The following is a 27,600-nucleotide window of genomic DNA, read 5'->3' as shown; positions in this document are numbered from 1 at the left end:
ACTTTTGTTAAGTGATGATGTGTGCAAACTTCTCTAATCCAGTGCTGTCAAGCCCTGGAGAAAATCAAATAAAAAGAGGGTTATTCTAGTAAAGCATGTAGAAAATTGCAAGGCTGCAATACAATCTGTCTTTGAGCTGGTTTGCATTGTGTGCTAAATGAAGGGCTGCAATCTTGTAAGGGACTTAATCATGCCACATGATCACCCACAGCTTAAAACGACAGCCAAAACATATTTTCCTCGGAAAGAAATATACCACAAAGACAAGGCAGTAAATGGAGCAAAGCATATGTGAGTTGATTAATAATAACTGGTTTAATTCAAAAGCTGCATCTCCTCTTTTCAAGCAAGCAGTAGGCAGCTGACCCCAACGAATGCTGAGGACCAGGTACTTGGCAAAGACATCAGTGGAGATACTCAGCCACGGGTCCAGCCAGACCAGCTGATGCAGTTCAGCTCTCAGCTGATACAGCAGTATATTGGAATGTAGTTATTACATTTCATATACATTTCATCTGCAGCTTCTCTTCTTTCAAGGGCCACATCCCATTCTCTTTCATCCCACTCTGTGGGTGAGCGACCACAGGGAAACAGAGCCTGGTCTGAGGAGTGAAGCAGTGATGCACTGGCTTCACTCCTCTGCAGTGCCATTGATGATGTGCTTGAAGGAGAATGGAGAGAATTTGTACCCAGCTCCCACGTAGAACTTGTTCTGGAACTCCACCCTGGGGAGGAGCAGAGGGAGGCATCAGTGCTGCTCACAGGCAGGATCTACTGCCAGCCAAGAGGCTTATACATGGCACCCACAGGAAAAGGGAGGCCACTATATACAGACAGGACATAGGCTCTTTCTGGAGCCAACAGACTTTCCATCAGCCAGCCTGAAAATGCTTGTTGTGAGGCCAGTCAGCAGAACCTTGCCTGCCTGGTAACCTGCTTCCAGCAGCTCTGAGAGCTGGGATAACCACCTGCTGGTTTAAAACTCTGATGGGAGACAGACATCTCCCGTGCCCTGCAGAATGACACAGCTTGGGTGCTCAGGCAGTAAGTTGAGTTATGGTGGTGGTAAAGGATGTTTTGCCACCTTGGTCTCGCTTACAGTCCCAGCTGCATTGTTTGACAGTAACCTTTTGCAGTAATCTTGTTTGATGGTAACCTTGCATGGGACACACAGCCAGTGGCATGGCTGTGGTGCCTCTGAGCCTTGTCGTGCAGGTCACAGTGGCCCTGCTGGCTCTGCATGTTTACCAGGACAGAACTGCAGGTTGCCATTGGCCTCACATGCTCACAGCCACCACAGGCACAGGAGGACAACAGGTTGCTCCGGGAGCAGTGCAGAGCATGGAGCTCTGACCTCCCTTTGGGGAAATCTCCCTCGCTTCACTTGCCAAAAGCAACTGGTGTTCTCATGCACAGGTACTAGTACAGCATGTACTGGCTGATGGGGCCACCTGTGTCCACAGCCTGATCCCTTCCAAGGACTACTCCAAGAAACCTCCAGAAGACCACACCACCTACCAGTGCAGACGCAGGGCATGCAGGAAGGCAGAGAGCCCCTCCATGACCAGCAGGATGGCCACTGTCAGCACTGCAAAAGCTGCAAAGATGATGAAGATGACAATGAGGCCTGCCCAGCCGCTGCTGCTGAGCCCATTGTGCATCACCATGGTCCAAAGCACCTCTGATAGCTCTGCAGAAACAAATAAAAGGAAAACAGTGCTGAGCAACAGCTATGGACAGACATGCAGTCTGCCAGATGACCATGTTTCCCAGTCAGATGAGCTGGCCTAGGATAAAATCCACAGGACAGTAAAATATACATGACAGTGATCATACATGGCCACCCCACCTCTCCATGATCACCAGGGAAGGAAAGCGGATGCAGTTTGTTTTCCGTTGCTCCTCTTCACTGTGTTAGAAGCTGATGGTGCTGTTTTGGCTTGACTTTGCATCGTAAGTTCATGGAAACACACTAGCAAGACTGCTGTTAGCTTGTCATGATACACTCATCAGTTTACTTTACACTTCCTTGACATGGCAGGTAGGCAGTATTGCAGCCTTCTAGGACTGCCTGCTGCTAAATCCCTGTGAACATGATTGATTGGTATAGTCAATACATGTGTAGATACAAGCTGCACTGACTGAAGCTAGCTAAGACTCACAGGAGACATGTAATTCCCATTTGTTCTCCAAACCACTTCTCCTAGGGTATCATGGAGATTCTGTGGTGGGGAAAAAAAAAAAAAAAAAAAAGGAAGACAATTGGCTGGTCCCACGCAAGGCAGGATGTATTAGTGTTTAGGTTTCTTGCCATGCTCTTAAAGATTTTTTCTTTTCTACACAGGTTTATATTAACATTCACAGCACTGGCATATCTGACATGTACTCTCAGCTCAATAACATATTCCTAACTTAACTACCCCACTCACCCAGGACAGAATCAGAACTGAGCTATTTTTCTCTTGTGATACAGGCAAAGCAAGGATTTAGCCCAGGTCTTCTACTTCTGGAGGCTCCAGCCACCAGCTCAGCCTTATCCCTTCCAGCTGCTGCTCTCAGGAAAAAAAAAAAGTCTTGTTGATGTCATTTTGTAATGCTGCAAAGGAATATGGTGGTTCTTCTGGGCAGAATACATAGGACTGCCCTTAGCTAAGCTCTTTAGTTGGTTTATTTTATTTTATTTAGATGTCTGTCTTCCATGTAAAGCTCATGTGTATTAGCTTCCACTCAACTCCTACTAAGCTCATTTCTGTGCCAAGCAGTACAGCTCACCCCTGTCAACCCATGGCACACCACATCACAAGCCCTTCCCTTTTTGTTTTCATTTTTTTGTGTGCTCAATTCTTTAGGGCAGGTGCAACTCCTAGCCAGAGGCAGTACAGCGATATTAATAAAAAAACATTTCAGAAAAATTAGAGATGTTGAAAACATGAAGTTCCAGCCCGAGGCAGTTTCTAGTATTTGAGCATTTGTTTTTATCATAAATCAAGGCAAAAGACATTGAAATGCTGTACATTTTTCATGGAACGTAAGGTTCCACTGAATGCGGCTGGGAAAAATCCCAGTGAAAATGACAAATTCCAGAAACTCTTGAACCAGATCTTTTCTTTCCAGGTTGCTGAACAAAATCAAAACAACTGTTTCAAGTAATTTTGACATTTGTCTGCATACCCTGAGGCTACAGCAAATGCCTCTTCAGAAAAGAAGCTATGGCTCCCATACTGCCTTTACCTCCACGGACTGGACTACCCATCTGGACTGCACCACCCTCTGTGCCACACACCATGAGGACTATTCCAGAGGGGTGGCTACAGAGCAGCGTGGGAAAGTGGCCTCTGCCAGTAAATGCAGTCAGGAGCTGACTCACACATAGCTGCCAGGGATCACCCCTAAAACCTGAGATGGCCACCGTGAAACACTTGGATTGATCTAACCTGAAGCAAAACATCCTGAGACACAAACGCCCACAAGGAGAACTTGGATTTCGTGAAGAAATCTGCAGGAATACTCAAACAGCAGCAGAAGCAGTGATCAGCATGGATTCACTGATCAGGAAACTGACAGGTGGACAATCACTCACGTGCATGCGCCAAGCTCAGCGCCCAGAGCCGCAGGTAGGATGCTGTGTTGGAGATGCAGCCAAGGCAGTATTCAATGGTGTGGATAGCTTGGTGGACAAATATGTCTCCAAAATTGAACTGAAAGAACATAAAATCAAATACATTTTATTAGTTCCGAGTTCAGGACTTCTTGGCTAACAGCAACACTCCACCAAAGGCTCTTCATACTCCTTCCTTTTCCTTGCTATGTCCTGAGCAATGCAAAGATATTTCCCAGGTAAAGGGACTGCTCTGGAAAGTGTCCATTCTGTATGATCTTTTCATACATTCTCCCTGGAGAAATATGATTCCAGTGAAAACCAAATGCTAGGGAAACAGTTCACATTCCACTCCTACAATTCCAAATCTTTAAATGTCAATCCAATTGCTAACAGTGTGATTTCTGATAGAGACATAAGTCCTTAGGTAAAACAGTGGCTTTCAGACTATCTGCCTGTGGGCATACACATTTTGGGAGATATCACTGAATAATTGCATCTTATAATAATGAATAAGCAAATCTGTGAAGATTCCCTGTGACTGGGAACAGCCAGCAATATCCAAACTCAATACTGTTGATACTCCCAACTGCTAGAAACACTTCTGTTACTTTTTCCTGGGTTGCTGCTTACTGCAGATACAGACAGTATCTGCCAAGGGAAGACTTTTCTCCCTAGTCAACAATGCTGGTTTCCAACTTTTAAATTCTCCTTTGCAAAATAAAGGAAGGAAAAGTCACTGAGTCTTGGAAAAAGGTTGACCTTCTCTGGGTGCAATGTGAAAGTGAAACAACCACCCTTGAGGAAACAAGAGCTTGAGGTTTGTAAAAGCTTGACGTTTGTATGAATACCTGCCACCATTAGGCAAAAACAAAGGAAGAATTCAGGAGAATTAATTCAATGAAAATTCAAACCTTTTTCTGTTTGGAAACACAAAGTGTTACAACCGTGTTTGTTGATATCTTGCTAAAAAGAAGGGCTGGCAACTCTGAAAAAGTCCTCTGCTTGACTTTGTGTCTTCTACTGTTGTGTCTGTCTCAATAATATTATGGCCAAATTTTCTTACCTCTTCCTCATCACCCTCATGTCCTTCATGGCCACCACTGTGGTCTCCTTGGGAAGCTTTCTTGGAGTGGTTGGTCTCTGGGACATCTACCTCATTTTCACCTCCAGGGTTTCCTGAGATGGCTTGAGAACGGATCTTTCAGAAACAAAATGTAATAAATATTTTGTGTCATGCTACAGGCTGATATCAAAATGAAGAAGTCCATGGCACAGAACTCCCTCAATAAATTCATGATGGATAACACATGAAGGATTATATCATCAACACGAAGACAATTCAAAAATAGTCATCATAGGCTACAGAAACTGAATATTCCCATGGAATGGCTAATAATACCTAAATATTTTCCATCCTAGAGCATTTTCCAGTGATTCCAACTATTCTGTAACCAGTTTCTAGTCTCACAATGTACCCTTTGACCCCACTATGGGAAAATCCATCCCTTCTGGCAATTGAGAAAATTGAGGCACATTAAAGCTGATGATCTCAATCAGATTGGTGCAAATCAAAGGAATTAACATCAAGTGAAAGAGCAATGAAGCCGGAAAGGATCGCTTGACTTGATGAAGGTCACACATTTACTGGGATACAGACAAATACAATTCAAAGCTCTTGTTTCACTTTAAATTGACAAAAACCTCATGGCAACCCATCTTCTCCCTGTAATTATTCTTTACAGACATTTTCTAGAGGCCTGAACAACCTGATCTGAGTCTCACTCCAGAAATGACAGAACAGCATAAGAATAGCCCTACATCATGTTACGGTCCTCTTATGCAGCATAAGCAAATATGGGCCTCATGGCTTCTCTCAGGTTCTGTCACTCTTTATAGCTTCCAGGAGGTTTCATGGGAAGGGTCTCATGACAACATATTGTTTCCTGTTGCAGCAGTAACTGCTGTCATACCCGCTTTGTCTTTGCTTTACCTGAATGTCAGCGTAGAAAACAGACTTTGTTGCAAACATATAAATCTGGGGGAATGTAAGATGTGATCAGACAGCTAACATATGAAAATTAGGAATGGAAATACTGGGGCACAATAAGAGGTGGGGAAAACCTGTCAGATGTTGCTAGCATAAAGGCAGGAGATGGAGTCAGCCGTGCCAAGCTTCCATCCAAATCCCGGAAGAATGACAAAATAAGAAATTACAGCACAGAGGCAGGGCTGCAAAGGTCTCCCAGGGACCTGGCTTTCAGTTATAGGTCAGAAGTGATTGGGTGGGAAAAGGTCAAGCAGCACAACCAGCATCTCTTTCTTCAAATGGAAACATCTGTGTCCTATAAAAGGTACTCCAGGCACTAACTCTGACTATAAAGAGAAGTAAATCTTGACAGACAAGTGAAGTCCTATTAGTGTAATAAAGGAGAGAATTAATGAATAACTAGGAAACTGCAGCTGCCAGAGTTATGTGCTGCAGAGCTGGGCAGACCACAGAGCCCAGGGGAAGGAGGGCTCTGTTAATGTGAAGGCAATCACTTAGGGAAGAAAGCACTGCTAGAAAGCAGGCAACAGCTTTTAAATCAAGCTTCTTCTTTAAGCAGTGTTATCTCCCCTATGCTAGGACTATCAGAGATGCTCCATTTCTACAGAGCAGCTAACTGGTGGTTAGTGGTGATTGTGGACTGACAACTGAGGTCCTTGCCCTGCCTTGGCTTTACCAGAACCTCAATCTTTCCAAACCTTCTCTGGTTTTGGATATGACATGTGAAAGAGCTTGATGTCAGCTTAACAAATAGGGTATGGCCTTGCAACCAAAGCTCCTGCTTCCAGGGATATGTTTCCTTCTCTGGAGTTATTTAAAAGCTGACTGGACACAATCCTGAGTAACAAGCTCTAGGGGACCCTGTTTGAGCAGGGAGGATGGACTAGATGACCTCCAGTGATCCCTTCCACACTTAACCATTCTGTGATTCTAGCTTAGATGGCTCAAACACGTCCATATACATGGCCTTGGTGTATGTGGCATAAAGCACACTTTGAACTCAACAGGGAAGGTCTGAGACCAGAGAAGAGCAGAATTAGATCACTGCAAACAAGTTTTGGGGGCTATCTCCTCATCTTTGCCTCCGCTGTACTGAATCACCCTTGACTGATCCACGTCCCTTACCATGCGCTTTGCTTTCTGGTGGTTGGCTCGGAGGATGAAAGGTTTAATTAGGAGCATCCAGGGAACAGCAATCAGAGCAAATATGACCAAGAAACTCTGCACTTCTTTCTAAAAGACAAAACAACAACAAGAGCAAAAAGTTACTTTACTTTCTTTAGCCAACTACATTTATGGTTAGAAATCTGATTCTGTAAAATGGTATTATTTTTTTTATATACAACAGATACATACTCCTTGCCTGTTTGTGTATCCTCTGCTTGTAAGGACGTGAAAATAAATGTATACTGCTTAAGGCTCCAGAAAGCACTTCCAGATACAGATGGCTGGAGATTTGGAGGTGAAAGGCTTTCATGCTGGAAAGGGTTAATTTACCAAAACCCAGTGTTACTGACTTGAACCTGGCTGTCCAGTGTCCCAAGGGAATATCCTAACTGTTGTGGTAGCCAGTCAGTCTGCCTTGCTTTGATCAATGTGGCAATGCTGCAGTAAGAGCCAAGTCATTCAAGTCTTGCCCTGGATTTGCTCTAGGTTTGCAATTCCAGAAGGGAATTGAATCCCCATAGCTTAGGCTTGGTAACACATTGTCCCAACAATATAAGGTGTTCTTACAGTGCAGTGTGGTACCCTTATTGCTGTCCTAACATAACTGCTTGTACTTTAGGAAACAAAATGACACCAAAACAAACAAAGAAACCCCTTAACTACAACTTCTGCATTTTCTTAAAGTTGGCTCTCATCCCAAATCACCTCATGATTTGTCTCATACAGTATTGCATTCAGACTACCCAGGTAGATGGCACAGATTGTTATTGGTGGGGCAGGGGGATAGGAATCTGAGAAAAAAAAATTGCTACCTTGGGAAAGCTTTGGGTTGTTACAAAGCAAAATGCTACCCCAAGACTTTTTGAAGGCTGGGAAAACTGTGTTTTCCCAAACTCCTCCTGAAGCCTTAATGCAGTTACCTGGAGTTGATCAGGACTCTCTGCTAACTCTGACTCACTAGCAGCCCTAAAACTGAGCTTCCATTGAAGTACCAGAGTGTGCAACTGTATAGAAGCAGGTGCACACATGTGGCTGGATGCTGCATTTGTTTGTATATTCTTCATTGATGTTGCTGATATAAAATCAATGAAGAAACAAAAAACAATTCCATGTTTTGACCAAATAAATAGAGGCAACTTTAAAACAAGTTTTGTCTTAGAGGAGTTTTTTGCTGGCATTTTTACCTTTTTTTTTTTTTTAATGAAATCCCTGAAGGAGTTATTTCTGACAAGAAGCTGCCATAAAATCCTCTAGGTGCTTCAACTGTTTTTTTACATGAAATTGTAAAATATTCGAGTTTTCCAAAGAAAAAATAAGAAATTATGAAGGAAGGGAGATGTCTCTAGCATCGTGACCAGACTTCAGGAGAGCACATCTGCAATACCCAGCTTTGCATCTGAAATCACCCTTCTTTCCCTTTTTCACCAAAAGTATCCTCAGTTGCATCATTATTCTTGTAAGGATGACACTAAGAATGAGGTTTTCTCTGCATCACCGATTGATAGCTTCTTTGTCCTACCTGTCTGCAAGGCCAACACAAATACCAGAAGAATAAACTTCACTTCTGTGATGGGCACTTGTGATTGAGCTTCTGAGCCTGTCCTCCATATCCTTATGCCCACTCTCCACAACACCCACTGCAAATACAAACCCAACTACAGCAGATACAAGCTGCTTGATCCATACCTGATGCAGATACAGTGGAGCGTTTGAAGTGTCACTATAATTGAACAGAAACATATTGATGAAGTGGATGAGGATGCTTGGTGCACTCTGGGATGAGTGGACATCAAAATGACACCATTTGAAAATAATCATGAAGACCAGGTAGCCAAAAAGAGAGATAATAAAAATCATCTCTGGAATGAACTGAAGGATAATGTTTATATATTTCCTGAAGTAGCTGGAAAGAATAAGAAGAGATAACTACAATTAATACACTAGGTATTAATACAAGTTTGCACCCAAGTATGGCAGTACTGTACACTACTTAGTCTTTGGAAAACAACCTAATAAATATACAACTGTAATTAGCCAACAAAGAAGTCTGTAATTACAGGCTATATCAATGAAAACTATTGCTTAAATACAAAATCATTGTTGTACTGATTATCTTCAGATTTTTATACTTGACCTACCAGTATCTCAGCACCTCAAAAGATAGCTACGTTGAAATAGAAGCCAATTTTCAAAAATAATTGGCTAGTTTACAAAGTTAACATTATACTTTGAGGAAGGTCAGAACCAGGTGTAGAGGGGCAGCGCTCTCTGCCATCTGCAAACACTTCTGTCCTTGAAGTTCACAATCTCATTTCAGCTTTGGAGAGTCTCTCAAGACAATAGTTTCAGCCCCTCCAGTCTATCACCATGTCTAATTTTTTGTTCCAAAATATAGAGGCAGAGATGTAGACACGCAGACCCACAGATCCTGACCAAAGGCCCACTAAGCCAGGTGAAACTCACACAAGTACTTGGCAAGATTTCACTGTGCTTTGGTTTAGACCAAGGGAGCTTGTCTTTCCAGAGAAAGATTGTCCATAGTGGGAGGTGCTGTGTATTTTTAATTTAATGTATTTCAGTATTTCTGCAGAATCAAGAATATAAGAAAGTTTAAAAGAAAGCTTATCCAAGAAAATATCTGCAATGTAATGGCTATCCTTTGAACTTAGCACTGCATACCAACCATAGTGTGAGTCAGTCAGTGCATGGGGCAGCTCAAGCCATCAGTCACAGATATGAGGCTTCCTTTGAATGAAGAACACTAGTTTAGTGATGAGGACCTGTGTGCTGCAGCAACAGGCTTGGTGAAGCAAACTTACATGTGGTTGAAGAGGCTGAGTATCACCCCAAAAATCATGTGCACAATCCCTATGACAACTGACATCTTCATTTTGTAGGAGTTCAGGAAAGTCAGCTTGTTTGATGCAACATTCCAGATCTTTGGGGAGAGGAGTAGAGAAAGAGAGAGAACAAGATTTTCAGGTGTTTGATCAGAAACAGACTTGTGGCAGTTGTTGCTTTGACATCATCAATTTACTCTTACCACTTATAGTAAGAAGATAACAAGCAATGGAATTCTAATTGTTCCTTATAATACTTTTCACTCTGCCAAGCTTTTCATCTAAAAAGTATAAAGTATTAGCCTTGTTTAATAGAGGAAATTACAGGAATTTAAAATGATTCTGTGACTTTGCTTCAGACCTCCAGAAACCAATGCAAATCTTGTAGTAGAACTTTTCCTGTGTCATTCCTTGTCTTTAGGCTGAGTCATCTTCTTTAGCAAAGGTGGAAAGGCATGAGAAAATCCCTCCTGCTGCTATGGAAATTTGTTCCACCTTCACCAGAGAAATACTGAGAGTAGAGGATTTTCAAACTTTTTGTTTGAACAAAAATTAAAGCTCTTTACAACTCTTTGGTCATGGAGATAGCATATCACCTGCCTCTCTGCAGTAACTTTTCAGTTTTGTTAGGACAGTAACCATATGTCTTCTCAGTCCTGCCTTTTTCATGCTACAGAGCTTCAGGATTGCTTCTGCTTTCCTCTTAAAACTTCCTAGACCCCAAAGTCTTCTGTCCTCAGATACAGTAAGCAGATATCACTTTTCAGACCCTAAGCATAGAACCTGAAGAGAAAGGAGGAAGACAGGGTTATTTGGAAGGTGAAACATTAGCTTATGTGCCTTTGTCCAACATGTTTTGCCTCTTCTATGGCCAGGGGAAGCCAGTGTTTCTTTGTGTGACCAACTGAAATGCAAGAGCATCGTCTAATATGAAGTTTGAAAGACTGATGTTAACCACTACATTTCAACACATGATCAAGACAGAATGGCAAGAAAAAGGAAAGTAGGACTCAGAGAAAATGTGGATAAGTTAACTAATACTGGCATTTACTTCACACTTCATACAATAAACAGACTGCATTAAAATTGGGGCTTTGCCTTCCAGCTGGTGAGGTATGTCTGGAAGGGGTTAAGTACCCAAGTAAGGGAACTGAGTCCATCAGACTGTTGATGGAGTGGAGGCTGTAGCATAAGACCACCCTCCAGCAAAATCGAAGATCCTTCCTTCTTACCATTTTGCTGCTGCCTGTGCAAAACCGTCAGCAATATATATCCTTAATATATATCCTTAATTGCTAAAGAAAGGCATCGGAAGGACTGACTAATGGGAAAAGGGTGGTGGTTAATGAAGTTGTATTGAATAGTGTGGTACCTGAGCATGATGTAAATGGTATGGAATAAGGGGTGGAATGTGCTGGGTTTGTCTGAGGTAGAGTTAACTTTCTTCACCATGAATAGTATAGGGCTGTGTTTCGGATTTGTGCTGAACACAGGCTGGATAATATGGATGTTTTTGTTATTGTTGAGCAGGGCTTACACAGAGCCAAGGCCTTTTCTGTTCTTTTTACTGCTATGCTGGCGTGGAAGTTAGAGGTGCTTTCAAGGTTGGGAGGAGATGCAGCTGGGACAGGTCACTTAAATTGACCAAAGAGGTATTCCATACCTGTGACATTATGCTCAGTATATAAAGCTGAGGCTAAAAAGGAGGAGGGGGAGGTACATTTGGAGTGATGGTGTTTGTCTTTCCAAGTAACTGTTACGAGTGATGGGGGCCCTGCTTTCCTGGGGATGCCTGAACACCTGCCTGCCCACGGGAAACAGTGAATTAATTCCTTGGTTTGCTTTGAGTGGCTTTTGCTTCCCCTGTTAAACTGTCTTTATCTCAACCCATGAGTTTCCAGGCTTTTACCCATCTGATTCTCTCCCCAGTCTCATCTGTGGGGCAGTGGGCAAGAGGCTGCATGGGGCTTGGCTGCTGGCTGGGGTTAAACCACCACAACTGTGTAAAGAACAGGCAGGGAGCAAGAATTGAAAAGCACAGCTTCAGGAGAGAGTGCAGGGAGCTACTGATGTACCTGATACGCAGAAACAGGATTGAAATACAAATTATCTTAGAGCAATTTAATTTAATTACTGGATCTATTCCAAATGGATATGGATTTCCAGAGTAGACTCCCGGGACTGCTGGATCCAACTGCAGCACTGTATTGTCTAGAAGCACCTCCTCACTACAAGAGAAAAGGGAAATGACCTTTGCAGCTTAATCTCTCCATCTAAGCCTACAGTATACTATGTGAGGTGTGCTGAGGACTACCACATGATATCTGTATCCAACTCCAACCTCTCTATGACCTGTTATCCTGCACTTGTGTGCACGTGTGTGTGTAAATGGGCCTCACACAACGACAGTCTCCATCACACTGATAATTCTCTATGCATCAATCCTGGACACCTGCAGATTTTAATGCACATCAGTGCCTGAACAAACAGGCGTGTTCCCAGGGACTCTACATTTCCATTTCAATAGTGAGTTCATCTGTGTGTGTCAGACAAAACCTCTGATTCATTCATGACTGCATCCGCAGCAGGGAGTTCTTCCCTTCCCCACACAGGCAGTCTTTCTTTCCAAGCCTACGTGCTCCAGTTGGTGTGTTTTCACTTCTTTCCTGCATTTAGCCACTTACTTCCAAGTGTTATTTTTAAACATGGGGATGATATGCCAGGAAGAACCAAAGAAGTTGAATGATTTGGAGAAGCAGTCGTTGTAGATGAAGCCGGTGTACATGGAGAATATACCCATGAGCAGGATCAAGTAGCGCCCGCTGAAAAAGGTATTCCAGATCTGCAGGGGGAGAAGGCAGTGCCAGTGACCAGAGCACCCACAAGTCCACCAGACAGTGGCCCTCAGCTGACAGGAGGCCTGATTGTACTAATCTGGGTACATACAATTACTCACAGGAAACTTTGCCTCCCTTAGGCCCATCCAGGTCTCTGTGTCTAAGTAGTCATAATTACTTGACAAATTTCTACCTCATGAGTGTCTTCAAAGAATCTTCACTCAGCCTTTGGGAGGCTGGATGTCCCCTTTATCAAATGGGGCTGATGAGCCTTTTCCTATGCTTAAAGGGCATATCAGCTCCCTGGTACTCACCTCATTAGTGCTTTTCTGGGCCAGAAGGCTCTTCTCATTAATGACCATCCAGAGTGCAAAGCCCAGCATGACAGCACCGTGGCCACAATCCCCAAACATCACCGCAAACAAGAAGGGGAAAGTAATGATAGTGTATGGAGCTGCAGGAAGCAAAGGATGAAAAGCTCAGCTCCTTCTAAAAAAAAAAATAGGCCTCAGCAGAGAACCTGTCTATCCCATCAGGCCATTCCTTACAGCTGCTGCCCTTAAAGGCCTCCCTGATCCCTCTCCTACTCACCAGGCAGTCGGATCTAGCGCAGAACTAGATTTACCATCAGAAAGATTGTCCAGCTGTATGATGTGTATCTACCTTGCAGTTTTATCCTTTGTTTCTCATCTCACCATAATAATCACTATGTGTAGAAAATCACATTCAGTTTTGCAACTGGAATAACGTACTTGAAGTTTACTACCACAGTTTCTCAATCTGTTCAGCTTCAACAATCTGAGTTAATCTGACCCTTTTCTGTGGGCCCCAAATTCTGGGTGTCTCTTAATTTGCAGTGGTCTCTCTGAGATTCTCTACCAATGGTTTCACTCTTCTGTCAGGTCCTTTCGGCCTTTTTTGCCTCAACACAATGAGCTCAACTTACATTTGTCTTATGAGCTTCATTCTTTTCCTCAGAGCTGCTACCTCACTATTTTTTCCCCATCTCTTATTTGTATAGTTCATTATTCCCATCACAAGAATGGGAAGAAGACCAACAGCCAAATTCTTTGCTTGAGAAAATACCCGCCTATGCACCAAAGAGTTCCAATATGGTTCAGATTTCTTAATCAGCAAAGATTACACATTTTAGGATGGTGACAGAGCTCAAAGGCTTAACCTGTCTCGTGAAAGCCAGGTGCAGATAGTTGAATGTTTCTCACCCGGGTTCATCTCCCTGTAGTTGCCCACACCATACGCATCCACAATGTTCTGAAATCCAGCTGTGAACTTGTTGGTCCTGTTGAAGGTGGGTGGTGCCATCCTGGTGTGTATGGCAGTAAGGATAGGGGCAATCGTAGAGCCACTGCGCTCCTGCAAATCCAGTGACAAGGGCAGACACAGTCAGAGCGGCTAGGAGGGAAAAATCAGCCCCATAACACCACAATCTGTGTCCAAACACGCACAGGCAGCAACGTGAAAGCTGGGCTCAGGAGTTTTATATCTCAACCCTTTCTCTAATATCCATATTTTTGTATTTTCTGTGCTGTTGATTTGTTCAGGGAAAGACACCAGTACTGCTGGCTCATGGACCAGTCACAAACCTGCTACGATTTAATGCTGACCTTAAACTCCCTTAGTCCAAGCGATCATACAACAACCTCAACTTAAAACAGAGAGGGGAGCCCCACATTATGGTAACAGACAAGTCTGAACATATGCTCAACATATAAACAATGCAGTTTGGGTGAGAGCTTCAAGGACCCAAAATGTTGGTCTCTTACCATTCCTTGATGGAGAGCTCTTTTTATCCGGTCAGCATCAGCCACTGGGAACCAGATCTCTGCAATGACACACTGCTGGGTGACATCGATGTTACAGCAATTCAGGATGTGGTAGATAGCCTTGATTTTCTTCACTTTGATCCCCCAGGACCACAAGTTGGCTGCTGCCTCATACAGCAGTCGCTGGCGGTGGGACTCAGTTTGTGTTATCACCTGTAAGTACAGCATAGGCAGCACTCAAGATAGAGAAGCATATGGGACACAATCTATTCTGTAGTTAATTGGAGAAGGCAGGTGGAAGAGAGTTGCAGAAAGGGAATGATTTGTATGAATGGGTGGGGTCTCCTGTAGGGCAGCGTGTGCAGGTCTGGACACGGGAGCACTCAACACCAGCTGCACAATGCTGCTCACTAAGGACTCTCCCTGGATGGTCCCAAGTCACTATAAGCATAGAGGAGACCACTGGGAGTTACTGAGCTATGGAACTGGCTCCTCACCCAGTTGCTTATAGACTTGCCACATCTCACTACACACTGCCAGCCTGACATCTCCCATAGGCAGCTCTGTGCCACGAACTTGGGGTGTAATCACACCAGATGTGCTAGAGCTACAATGGCCCTGGAACCTCCGTGCATCGTGTGGCCACCACAGCACTGCTGCGTAAGTGAACGAAGGAGATGATGTGTTAGGAAAATAACCTGTGTGGTCTGCAGGTGCTGAAGAAGTCTGGCTGCCCATGATGCTCAGGAGTGAAAACAGTCCAGTTTGGAAGCAGACTTGTATGCAGGCTTGGCAGTCACAGACATCCACAGGGTGGGTGACAGCAGGATGCCAACTGCCAGATAGACCACGTCAGGAAAACAGGGTGCCCATTCCTTCCTGCTGCAGGACCCACTGACTATCATGTGTCACAATACACAGGTAGGACTCTCCAAAAGGTGCGAAGTCCTGATACAGTGTACAAATAGATGAGCTCCTGAGCACCCATAGCAACTGAACTTGTAGTTTTCAGCCTCCACAATAAATGCTGGTACTTCTATAAGAGCCACCTTTGGTTTCCACTGCTAGTGTGATAAGCACCCCAAGGTTTTCTCAGTAAAGAAAATCTAATTTAAATATGAAAAACTATGGAGTCCCCTCTGAGCCTTGTACTACAATTGTGACTGAACAACTTTGCAAGTTGCTGAGGGCAAACCATGCTTTAAGAACTAGACTAAACCCTCTTGAACAATGTGCAATTTAGTTACAATAGCTGTTGCTTGCTGATGATCTTATATTCCAACCTTTAGCCCCATACCATAAGGTCTAAATCTTTGGCCTTTGCATGGCAAAGAGCAGCAAGTAGTTTTTGAGCCCCTCGTGTGGAATGCTTTCCCCCAGGAGCTCCTGGAGGTTGTAAATGGGCAGAGCAGAGCATGAGCACTGGCTTCTGCAACTGGCAGGGGCGCCACTCCTGGACTGGTGATTGCATTCCTAGCCCCTGGCCAGCTCTACACAGCCAGCTCCCAAAACAAGCCTGGGGTCTGGCCATGGCCAAAGGGTTTCAGACAGGACAAGTACCTGAGCAGGTCCCACTTGCAGGGTTCAATCCTCAGTGAAGCCACTGCCACTTACTGTGTTTAAATCCTCGATCCTTGTGTTGACTCCATCAAGCATTTCTCGGCGCTCGGTGGCAGACTCTGGACAGGGATAGACTGTGGCACGAAATCTAGCCTCAGTAAGAGAGAAGTGAGAAACACCATTTATTTGACTGAATTTTCTTCCTCTATACTCTTCTCATCTCAAAGGCAGGGAAACTGCACTTCATTCCTGACCCAGTAGTATACTCTTCTTACACACTATGCAGATGTGTCTGGTCTCGCAGGGAAGTTCAAAAAGGTACATTTATCACTTCACGATAATAAAAATCCCTTCACCTGTTCCAGCTGAAAAAAACTCCCTGTCTCAGGTGACCTATGGTAGCTGATATCATAGAGGGGTCAGCACTAACATGTAGGCAACTCCCTTACGCCCATAAGCTGCTTCAACTGCAAAGAGTCTCGACAAAAACCCACCCTGGCAAAGGCAGCCCTGCTAACACGGTAGCCAACAGATGTCCCTCTTGCACTGAGGCTGGAAAAATACCGTGTCCCTGTCTCTGCACTACCCTCTCGCAGGCACTGGGAGAAGGCATCAGCTGAGCTACTGCCGCACTGCAAGCAAGCACCCTTTGTGCCGGCAGGCTGCGTAAGTAATTAACCCTGTAAAACAAACAAACAAGGAAACAAGCAAACAAAAAATACTATTTCCAGGACAAAACAGAAAGAGGATGGCTGGCTCTTAGCTTCTGGTCCACCTGTTTGACTAGGCAGCTTGGGAACAAGGGAAGGATATGGGTAAAGGTTTTTAAACACCTGAGAGTGGTATCTGCCAGTTTAGATGTGCCAGGCTAATATAAATGCTTTTAGAAGCTCCCCCAAGGTTCTATTTGGGACATTCAGAGGGTTTGTTTAGTGTGGTATTACAAGGACTAATGTGGGATTCTAATACGTGAGTGCAGGTCTTACCCCCACGCAGGTGTTGTACACTGCTTCATCTATGGTATGCCACATGACCTTCTCTAGTACAGCTGCGAATCATCCTGGTGTAGAGGTGCTTACACTAGTACAGCACACTGCAGTGTCATACAGCCACTGTATGATGCCGGTACAGCCAACTAGAAATTGGTTCCTTATCTCTCTGAAAAGTGTACAGCTACCTCTCCTGCCGGCAAAACAAGTCCCAGAGGACAATTCCTGCAGGACAGCAGGCACAAGGAGCTCCCTCTAGGACCCTGCAGATCACAAGGTGCACTGCTGCAAGGCTCTGCACCTGCAAGCCTGAACTGAGCTGAGATGCTGCAGTAACTAAAACAGCACAAATCCCTCCTTTTTTCCTTACTCGATTTGTTCAGTGATATCTAGTGCTTGTGCCACCCCTGCCACTTGAATATTGCCCAACAGATCTGCAGAAAGAGATCCCTCCTCTTTACAGAGCTGGGATCTTCTGCCCACCTAAGGCAACGTGTTTCCACCATCCTGTCATGGAGCTGCACTGAGTTAGGGTTGCTGAAGGGCTGCCTTTCTGCACGTGAGCTGAATTAAAAGGAGATGTAACAGGGTCGTAGGGGTCTATCCCTGCTTGAGAGACAAAAATGTGCAGGCTCTGTGTACAGATAAGCATCATATTCTGGCTTTGTCTGAGCACAGGATATTTCACCACCTGCTCTCCAAAATCAGTTCCAGCACACATACAAGTGAGGACAGTTGCAAATTGAACAAAACATGCTGCAGTTTCCTAGAGATCAGCCCAGAGCTGTGTGTAATGACAGCACGTGCTCTTCAGCTAAACTTCCCTTTCTAGAATTGAATTTCTCCTCACTCAACACCTGGTATTCGTTTCCAAAGGTTATTCACCCCACCTAATTATTTCCATCTCCTTATTCTTCCCAGCTCTTAGTTCATCTTTAATAAGGATTTTTAATCAAACTTGAAAGCTTATTCCTCCATGCTGTACAGTTCCCCTGTTCCCAATAACGTTATTGCAGCAGTGCTGCTTTGATCTTTTAACAGCCATTTTGCATACCAAGTATCAGCTTTGCCCTAATGGCATAGACATCTCTGAAAGCTCCAGGAGAATTCAGCAGGGAATCCTTACATTGATAAACCCAGTTTAGTATTCACATTAGCGCTGAGGCAGCCGCAAGAAAAGGAGGAAAAGAAAAATTCTTACGTTTTCCTCCTCCCTGCTCCCTCTACATCTTTCACTAATAAATTTGTGCACGGACTTAATACTCATGAAATTGGCAGACTAATGTTACCAATTAGAGTCAAGCAGGGACTACAAGCGTAACCTGAGGCACACAGCTCTGCAAACAAATCTTAGCCTGCCTTGCAGGAAACTGGCTCAGACCAGTCCCATGATTTTTGCAGGATATTTACTTGTCATGAATGATGACTTAGTGCTAAGCAGAAATGTCCTGCTGGGGCTGGAATGACACTGCCATCTGCATTACGTATAGTTAACCCTGCCTTAAAGATGGACAAGATCAAAACGTCTTGGCCTGGGTACCAGGAGCAGCTGATGGCCCACAGAGCACAAAAGAATTCATACATTTAGAAACCTGCCACTCAGCAAAACATCCTTATACGTGTGCATATCAGCAGGCAAAAAACTTGAAAGGAAGAAGAAACATAAAGGATGATTTCAAGTGTAGCCTAATTAGTTGGCAACAAATAAAACCCAGTGCAGTAGGACTGCAAAGGGGATCCTGTGAATTCATCTTTGGTAGGTATGTTTTCCTTCAGTTAAAGAGCCCAAGACAAACCAGTCTAAGTTCCTTTCTATAAACCTACTGCCACATCCACATCACTAGTTCCCAGAAAATGATCATGTCACAATCCCCCTGCAGGGATATGCTCACATTTCCAGCACTGCCTGGCCTCTTGCTCCCAACTGCACCCCACTGCAGAAGGTTGTGCCTACGGTCTGGATCATTTTGGGGTCAATCAATAATGAAAATGCTGACAAGCTTGTTCCTTTTCTTCCACCCCAGAAAAGAAGTCTTGGGCTTTTGGCTGCAGAGAATTTAAAATGCTGCAGGGGGGAAAAAATAATAATCCAAAATGAAGTACCTGCAGCACTCTGTGGGGTTGTTCAGCTGAGAGAAGAGAAGGCTCTGGGGACACCCTATAACCGCCTTCCAGTACATAAAGAGGCCCACAGGAAAGCTGCAGAGGGACCTTTTACAAGAGCATGTAAAAAGGGGGAGTGGCTTTAAACTGAAATAGTGTAGGTTTAGGCTGGATATTAGGAAGAAAATTCTTTACTATGAGGTTGGTGAGGCACTTGAACAGGTTGCCCAGAGAAGTTTTGGATGCCCCATCCCTGGAAGTATTAAAGGCCAGGCTGGATGGGGCTTTGAGCAACCTGGTCTACTGGAAAGTGTCCCTGGCCATGGCAGGGTAGTTGGAACTAGATGATCTTTAAGGTCCCTTACAATCCAAACTATTCTATGATTCTATGATATGCAGGAAATTGTAATCCAGAAAGAGAATGCGACTCGCTGAAAGTGCAAAGACCACTGGCAGGAGCAGACTGGTCCTGCACAGTGGCTATGGCAGAACTCCCTCCATATCTGAGGTTCAGGATCAGAAATCAGTGACTGAGAGCTGGGAGTCTTCCCTCAGCTGTCCATGATTGCTTTATAGACAGATGCCCACCTCAGGAGGGCTGAATTGCACTCAGGGTGGGCATTGCCCTCTGCTGCCTGTAGAGGGTATCTTGGAGGGCCCCATTTCTAGTGCAGGAATTACTAATAGTCCCCAGGATTCTGTCACTTCACAGGACTGCAGTCAATCATCCCAGCTGGATGAAAGATCTACCTGTTTTTATTCTGATTAAAGGCAGAATGTAAGGAAAGACCTGCCCTGAGTGCAGATGTCAGGGAAGAGCAATTGCTCACCCTGTCCCTGTGACCTTCTACAGCCTGCAGGCTGGCCCCTCCTGGCCAAGGGGCCATACCTGAAATGGGTTTGGTGACAGCAGACAGATCCTCTCATCAAATCTGATTTACACTGCAACAAAGCCCATCGGTCATCAGTTTTATGAAAGAGTAACAAAATATTCAACCTGAATTATCTTTTCAAGATGCTTAACGGGGTGGAAACAAGTCAAGTTGTATGAAGCTTTCATTTCTCTCCTAGACTCCTTCTCTGATTACACAGATATTGCTCAAAGGCCTTGGGAAAGGATTGACTAAACTACAGCATCATCTTTTTATGAGGAAATGCAGGAAGGCTTGAGAGCAAGTCAGGTATTACTATGTTTCCAGACCCCAAGTTAGGGCCCCTGATTTTCAGAGGAAGGGTGCTGAATATTTCTTAAACAACAGCCCCCTTTTAGATGTTCCCAATTAAAAACCTAACAACTGAGGCTCCCAAGAGCTGTAAATCATTTTGTAAAATGTAGGATCTCAATTTCAAAGTGCCAGGGTGATGGATATCTTTCATGGTTAGGGGCAGAAGAGCTGAGAAGCAGAAGGGAGGTTCTGGTGTCAGAGCTGACAGCTGGACAGCTGGAGATCTAATCTCTAGTTCCAAATTCAGCCAGCCTGGGCTGCCAGGTAAATACCTCCATGGGAGTCATTGTGGCTTGCCCACAAGCCTGCCTTACCCGTCACAAATCTTCTTGATTTTTTGTTTAAGCTGCTCTCCTTGATAAAAGATAATGAACACGTTCTTCTTCACCTCTTCTCTCTGCAACAAATTCAAGCAGAATTTAATGCACCTGGAGTCCTGTGCAGAAAAGTTGATGGGTTTTTTTTTTTTGGTAGCCTCTCTACTGAGTTGTTCTTTTCCCCCAGCTCCAGGTGAGGACAGCCACAGTCCATCCCCACAGTGGTCCCCATAACACAGCCACCCTGCTAGGCCCCACATGCATCTTAACCAGGCAGGAATAAGAAACCACCTCAATAGCGGCAAAAGGGGAAATCAATGTCAGAGAAACTTCTCCCATTCTCAAACTTTCCCACTTTTCTTCTAGAGGCTTCCTTCAGACACCCAGCTCTGGTGAGGCAGCTGGTGCTGCAGCGTGGCCAGGGCATCAGTTTGGTTTCTGCAGGTCACAGCCATGGACACAGGGCAGCGTAAAGCAAAACCGGGTTGGTACCTACTGTCACAGGGTCCTCCATGGGGGTGTCCATTTCAGTGTATCTCAGGTAGATGTTTCCCCTGCAGGCTCGCCACAGTAAACGCTCAAAGGGGATCATCCTTTCTCTCCTTATTACCCCAGCTGTGAATCTGAGCAGAGTTAAAAGATAAATAAATTACAAGCCCATCCTAGGCCTTTTAGGACCTTGCTAATGCACACAATTTCACAATCTCATGTTTTCTAGCCCATGACAGCCAGGGTTCTGCTGCTGCTGTAGGCACTTTTAGGAAAAACTTCCTTCCTCAAGACTGGCTTTTATCTCAACCTACTGATTTTATCTTATTGTTCTTACCTTAAAAAAAAAGGCTTTCCTAGATCAGCAGGTAAAGGAGAAGAGACAGTTCTGGCTAGAAATGGAAGAATGGATAGATGCTCTAAGTCACATGAACAGAGAGGGCCTGAATGGCAGAGGTAGCAGAGAAATTCTGAAGTGGTGCTTTATCTTTACTCTCTCCTGTTTTCCTTTTCCTGGAAAATATTAGACAACACCTCTGAAGTGCAGCATGACATGTTGGTATACACCCACCAGGGCCAACCCTCTGCAGGCATAATCTCTGCTCATAATGGAGTTGAACAGGACTTCAGAACTACCAGCATAAGCAGCTAAAAACACCAGCCTGGAAGAACAGCAGTGAGTTTCACCACACCTGTCTGATGTAGATGCAAGGGAAAGCTGTTTGAGTCTATGCTGTCCACCAAACTTCCATCAGCAATACGCACAGTGGTGCTTCCACTCTCCTAACTCTCAGAGCCACTTTCTATTGCCGGCAAAGCCCAGTGCAATCCCATGGCCTTTTGCTGTGGTTAGACACCCACCAACCCTGGGGTATCCAGATATTTGAGCCCAAAAGTCACGGGTGAGATGCTGTAAGACAACAATTTTCAGTCAATATCTACTAAGGGGTCACTGGAACTGGTGGCCTGGAAGTAAAAGTCCATTTGTCCCACTGACCCATAGCCTGATGGAAGTTTCAGTGATAATTTCTGAGGGCAGTCACACTTTCAACTTCATGAAACAGCTACACTGAGGAGGCTGCTGAGCAACCTCTGCTAAGAAGCTGAAGGAAACTGTGCCAGTGTCACAGCAATGCAGCACAGGTGGGAAGTCTGGCCAAGCTGTGGGCCATCACCAATACACACCCCAGCTTGGCAGCTGCAGCAGCAGGAGTGCTTCTCAGCTCCAGCAGTCCAGATGTGTCCTCACTGAAGAAATCATCCGGCAGATTGGTTTCTGCCTGGAAAACATTAGTTTTAAAAAACACTATTCAGTATTGCCAGTTTGAAAACTATATTCACATTTTTCTCCTGACATTTTTTCCCCTAAAGGTATCTTTCCACAGAGAATTAGACCAAAGGAAAAACAATAAAAGTAAATTATATCTTAGCAACTGAAGAGCATAAATGCCATTTTCAAAGAGATCTGGGAGCCAAGTTCTTGAACCCCATTGACTTACAGAACAATGCAGGCTCCAAAGTGACTGAGGTGCTTTTGCAAACGTATCTTACTGGCTTTTGATTGAAAATTAATAACAGCAACATACATCAAATGAAAGTGTCAGTACTTTTAAGAACCTTCCACATCTCTGCTGGAAGAACAAAGAGGCCTCTCACCTCAAAGAAGTCCTGGGTTTTCTTCAGCAGATGTTTGAGCTCTGTCAGTTCAAGGAAGTTCTGCTTCAGTGTTTGCTGGTTCTGGTTGGCTTCCAGAAGCTCGGCTTCAAGTTTTTCCAGCACTGTCTGTTTAGGGTCCAAGCACATTCAGGAAAACTCTGAAGCAGATCAATGGCCCTTTATCAAGCTGATATCAAATAGCAAACAAGATATTTTTTTCCAGGGGAGAAGGTAGAAATATTCAATGAGCACTTTGATAAACTCTTTTTGTAGGAAGACATTAATCAAGGCTAATGCATTAGATTTCCATTGCCAACATTTCCTACTGGGTGTGTTGTCCCCTTCTGACACTGGAGTTCTGATGCATCTGACCCAGGCACAGGCAAGTAAGTGGGTGTGTAGTTTAAGTGCCCCAGCCTGTCTTGGTATCTCTGTGGTTCCTCACAGGACATCTCAGACCCCAGGCTGGCTGGATGTCAGTCTACAGGCCAAAAGTTAAGTGAGGGTGTGGGCCCAAGAACACAGTAGGAAACCATCTTGCTTGTGAAGCTGAAGCCCTTGGTAAGCATGATTTTTCTTCCTAGTCACCCAGCTGTGCAGCATTTTTAAATTACCCTGTCAGTAAACCTAAATTCCAGCTGGACTAGAATAAAGCATCTGTTGCACATCCAAATGCAAGGCACAAATATTTGTGTCAGGCTGCAGCATTACGATATCACAACCATGTTCCCACCAGGACAGGCAGTCCTGGGTTTTTTATGCAGTGAAGCTGGTTCTAACATCATCTCTCCTGGTAAAATTCTCTCCTACAGGATGATGAGTGATACTTTTCCATTAATATGTGGGACAAGAGGGTTGTTTCACAGGGGATGGAGAAAAGAGTGGGCTCCTTTAGGAACACGGCAGTAGGACCAGCCTTAACCTAACAGCTGAGACAGCAGCTTGGGGAAAACCTCCTCAGGCAGGGAGGGCTGTGCCAGCCTCAGATACCAGATCCTTCCTTGCAAGGCAGGGCTCTATTGAGCACATCACACAGACATCCCCGTGCACTGCCTTTTCTCTCCTTGATCCATTGCAAATTCTGTACCTCCATATCAATCATCTCCCGAGGCAGGGGGGTCTCTGGGTACTTTTCTCGTTTGACTATCTCAATGTTGTCTTCCATCTCATTTTCCAGAAAACCTGCAAGGAAAGGACACAGAGGTCTCAATACAGAGCCATCCCTCCTGCATCATCCTGGTCACCAGCTTGTTGCTCAGCCAGGACCGAGGTGCCCCATGGAGGTGTGACAAGATGCAATGATGTACAAGGGCCATCACTGCAGTGCATATACACAGCCAGCAAGTAATTACACCCAGCAGCCTCCTTTAACAGTGAAGAGGCTGTTCCTTCTGAAGTCGTGGTGTCACTCCCACCTGGACAGCCCTCAGCCCCGACACTAGTAGCATGACCCCCTCTATTTGGGGCAGTGAGTAAGGCACACAGAAAGCTCAGGTTTCTCTCCTTTGCTCCAGCAATGACAAGTGGTGTCACCGTGGCTACAGTGGGCACCAGCATTGGGGTGGGGAGAGTGCAGAGCTCCCAGGACACATATCCACTGGACAACAGGCATCATGAGCTCTCCTGCTGGGGTTTTAAGGACTTATCCCCAGGCTGAAGCCCTTGGCCACAAGAAGTGTGTGTGCCAACAGCTGGTGCACTGGTGTAGGAGTGAGGTTATTTGGATTAGCCTCCCACCCAGCCCCAAATTTATCTTGTGATTTTATAAAAGCTAATTAACCTCCTTTCAGTTCAGTTAACCATTTTCAAAACAGGGGCAATAATTTATTGCCCATATGGGGTGAAGTGGTAATTAGCTGACACATGGAAAACATTTCCAGGGGCTCAGATGAAAACATCACCATTTTGCCACTAATTCTGCTCCCCAGTGTGAGAGCACTTAAAGAAATAAATCCCACACCACCAGTTGGCAGGAAGCCGACTGCATTTGACAAGCATTTACTTACGCAGGATCCTCTCCAAGGATTCGCACCTTCTCACTTCATTCACAAACTTTCTCTGGAAGCTGTTGACATTCACATTCAGCTAAAAACAGGAGGGAAAATAAGCCTGGGGCTGAAGGCTGCACACTGCTGCGCTCATTTTTGACATCAGCAGAGAATGAATGCCTTTGTTGCAGATGGCAAACACCACGGCATCTGATAGGCTCCTAGTGGCAGGGTGACACCATGGGCTTCCTTAAGTCCAGGGCCATGGTGGTCTTACACCAGGTTCATTGCCACACAACCTTGCTGTGACAGCAGGAGTCACAGAGGGACTCTCATCAAGAGAGCCCCTGTTTTCTGGAATTGTTCTAAGGTTGTGCAGAGGGCATGCAGAGCACTGGATGGAGGGGGGAGGACTTGAGGATGGGGGGGGTTCTTGGCATGATGGTTGTTTTTCAGATTAGCCTTGGGGAAGTCCCACTCTCAACATGGACTTTTTGGCCACCCTCCAGATGCACCTTTTCCAAGTGCTTTGAGGGAAGGACAAGCACAGCACAGGGCACATCTTGCACAGCTCAACATGCCATCCAGGCACTACTCACATCTCTGAACTGGACCAGACCCAGCTCCCCAAGCTCAGCCACGCAGCAGTAGGCAGCCTCCACCTGAAGGAAGAGCTGCATCAGGCTCATCTCCTCACTCCGGAAGACCGAGGCCATTTTGGCTGCTCTCCTCTGGCCTGGATGTCCGTGGGAGTCCTTGTGGCAGCAGCACAGTGTTCCTTGCCCAGGGAGGTGCCAGAAGATGCCAGGCACTGCAGGAACATTGGAAATCACTGAGTCAAAGTGCTGGGAGATAACCCAGTGCTGCCCATCATGTCCTTCTAAAGGGTTTCTTCACCTCCTAAGAGCCTCCTTGAACCCACATGAAGCTTCATCCCACCAGAGCAGTGATAGGTGCTAAAGTATGTGTGTACCCCAGGGAAAGAGGGGAGTCACCAGTCCAATGGTGACCTATTCAGGTCACCTATTCAGGCCACTATAGTCCTATTCAGTCACCCTATGAGAGGTGATGAGCAAATACCCACCCTGTCCTCTGCTGGACTTAAGATCCTTCAGACCACTGCACTCAGGTGCTTTAGTTGGGTTTTGGATGCTGAGCTTGTAAAGGACTCAATTTCTCTTTGCCTTAAACACACAGACAAAAAAAAAAATTAAAGAATCATTAATTTCACCTTGCAGTTAGACAAGTGAAAGAGGCCTGACTGGTTTTTATCACTTTCACTGGTAGTGTGAACACAGCATTGCAAACACATCTGGAGCATGTTATATGGGCGTGAGAAGAGCAGACTATTTTATTTAAATTAAAACAACCTTTGAGATTTCAAAATCATTTTTGCCCCATAAAAGACTGTTTTCAAAATGAGATACATGAAATAACATGTATTAACAAAAGTTCCTCTCATCTCTATGCTTGTTACTATTTACTTAGAGTAACCTGAACATACAAACTGCCTTTGGTTGTTCTCACACAAAATTAACTGATTAGCATGCACAAACACAGTAATTATCCTTTCTCAGAAAAAAACATACAAGCAGATACACTTCTTGCATGCATTTAATTTTGTGGCAAGTCTGCATTTTATAAATAGCAAAACAAAATCCCTTTACAACCTCACTTCTATTTGTTGACAGAGATGGGAAGTCAACTGTATTTAACCCCTTCTCTCTCCATAAACCTTGTCTTTCAGCCTTTTAAAAAAACCTGTGTATTCTATGAATTGTCTTTATAATATATGACAGATTTATCTTACATATGGAAGAAACATTTTGCAAGATATTAAAGGCTTGTTTAACAGCAGCACCATAGTCACAAGTTTGTATTTACTCAATTGTCCTGTGAGTTTTCCTTGTCTTACTCTCTGTACCCATTCACTCAAAGATTTAAGATGTTGCAAATACAACAGATGACAACTAGCAGCTTGTTAAAAGAAAACATCATGTGCCAGCTCCAATAAGTTGAGTGAGGATATAAAAAAAAGAGACAAAAGCTACAATAGTCTCCCACTACTCATGCAATTAAGTAAATCTGATTTTCAAAAAGTTTAAAAGATATAAAAGATATATCAAAAATATCCTGTCTTAATGTCTCGAGACTGTAAAGTGTGAAGGAACAATAATTTAAAGCAGTTTGTATTTCTAAACCTACAGTTAGCTTCCATAAAAAAAAAAAAATGTTAGACCCTTAGAATTAAAAGACCAAAACTGAAATGGGTTATTTAGAAATATCTTAGTTAAAATGCTTCCAAACCATCAAAATCCAGGGTTCTAATTTTCCTTGGTAATTAGTCAGTGAAAACCCCAAAAGCTCACTTTCATCTTGATTTGGAATGAGGGGGAGGGGGAGGGGGGAAGGAAAAAGAAAAAGAGAAACCTCTTTCGAGCCAGGAAACCCTTCCGAGGAAGGCAGAGTGTTTGCCCCTCATCCACTCCTACAGATGCAAGAGGCTTGCCCAAAAGCACTTGCTGCCAACCATGCCTCAAACAACACCACCTCCCACCCCCCGCCAGCCCCCACTCCCAAGTTTTGGCTTTGGCAGAAGAGCAGTTAATTGAGAAATCACCCACATTCCCCCGGTCGCTGTTTCCCAGCAGTATTGCACCGCATTAAAACCCATTAAAAGGCACCGGTGGACGGGCAGGGTAGATCCCAGTGCTGTAAGCTGCTTTGGAGAAGGTAGTCACTGGGGTTTACCTTTCAGCCACCACGCTCCTTTCTGTCAGCCCCTCTGCCCAGGGCAGGGGCGAGCTGTCCCCTGGGTTTGCCGGGTGTCCGTCAGGCGATGACAGCGGGGCTGTGCTCTGGCATCGCTGCGGGCACCGCGCCGGGCGAGGCGGGCGGCGAGCGGAGCGCCCTGTCCCGTCTCGCACAGGGCACGGCAAACCTTTTCTTTTAAGGTCGAAACTGGTCTGGACCAGAGGAGGGAAACCCTTTCTATC

At 44.7% G+C, this 27,600-nt stretch overlaps 1 protein-coding gene across 1 annotated transcript; it reads right to left on the bottom strand.

Annotated features, from left to right (window-relative positions):
* Window positions 1–335: 335 nt before the first annotated feature.
* ATP6V0A4 (ATPase H+ transporting V0 subunit a4) lies at window positions 336–27,138 on the bottom strand. Its single transcript, XM_050323841.1, has 22 exons — window positions 27,035–27,138; window positions 25,689–25,788; window positions 25,204–25,415; window positions 24,623–24,701; window positions 23,704–23,798; window positions 22,617–22,742; window positions 22,146–22,240; window positions 20,968–21,094; window positions 20,469–20,551; window positions 15,891–15,984; window positions 14,277–14,489; window positions 13,716–13,866; window positions 12,807–12,946; window positions 12,340–12,497; window positions 11,790–11,883; window positions 9,635–9,753; window positions 8,502–8,718; window positions 6,774–6,881; window positions 4,665–4,799; window positions 3,581–3,698; window positions 1,519–1,690; window positions 336–725 (listed from the first exon to the last, which is right to left on the bottom strand). Exons 3-22 carry the CDS (start codon window positions 25,318–25,320, stop codon window positions 632–634), a joined length of 2,535 nt encoding a protein of 844 aa, XP_050179798.1. The 5' UTR covers window positions 25,321–25,415; window positions 25,689–25,788; window positions 27,035–27,138; the 3' UTR covers window positions 336–631.
* Window positions 27,139–27,600: the final 462 nt, after the last annotated feature.

This window comes from Myiozetetes cayanensis, unplaced genomic scaffold (genome assembly GCF_022539395.1).
Source record: "Myiozetetes cayanensis isolate MyiCay16 unplaced genomic scaffold, myiCay2020 scf3, whole genome shotgun sequence".
Lineage (NCBI taxonomy): Eukaryota > Metazoa > Chordata > Aves > Passeriformes > Tyrannidae > Myiozetetes > Myiozetetes cayanensis.
The sequence above is the reverse complement of the archived record's forward strand: the minus strand, read 5'-3'. Positions and strand labels throughout refer to the sequence as shown.

Bases quoted from the DNA above. Each gene is read 5' to 3' on its own strand.
- ATP6V0A4 (XM_050323841.1), bottom strand. From the start codon at position 25,320: ATGGCCTCGGTCTTCCGGAGTGAGGAGATGAGCCTGATGCAGCTCTTC. The intron at 14,490-15,890 runs GTAAGTGGCAGT...CTGTACTTACAG, and splicing joins GGATCGAGGATTTAAACACA to GTGATAACACAAACTGAGTC. The intron at 9,754-11,789 runs GTAATTAAATTA...CTCTCCCCAAAG, and splicing joins ATCCATTTGGAATAGATCCA to ATCTGGAATGTTGCATCAAA.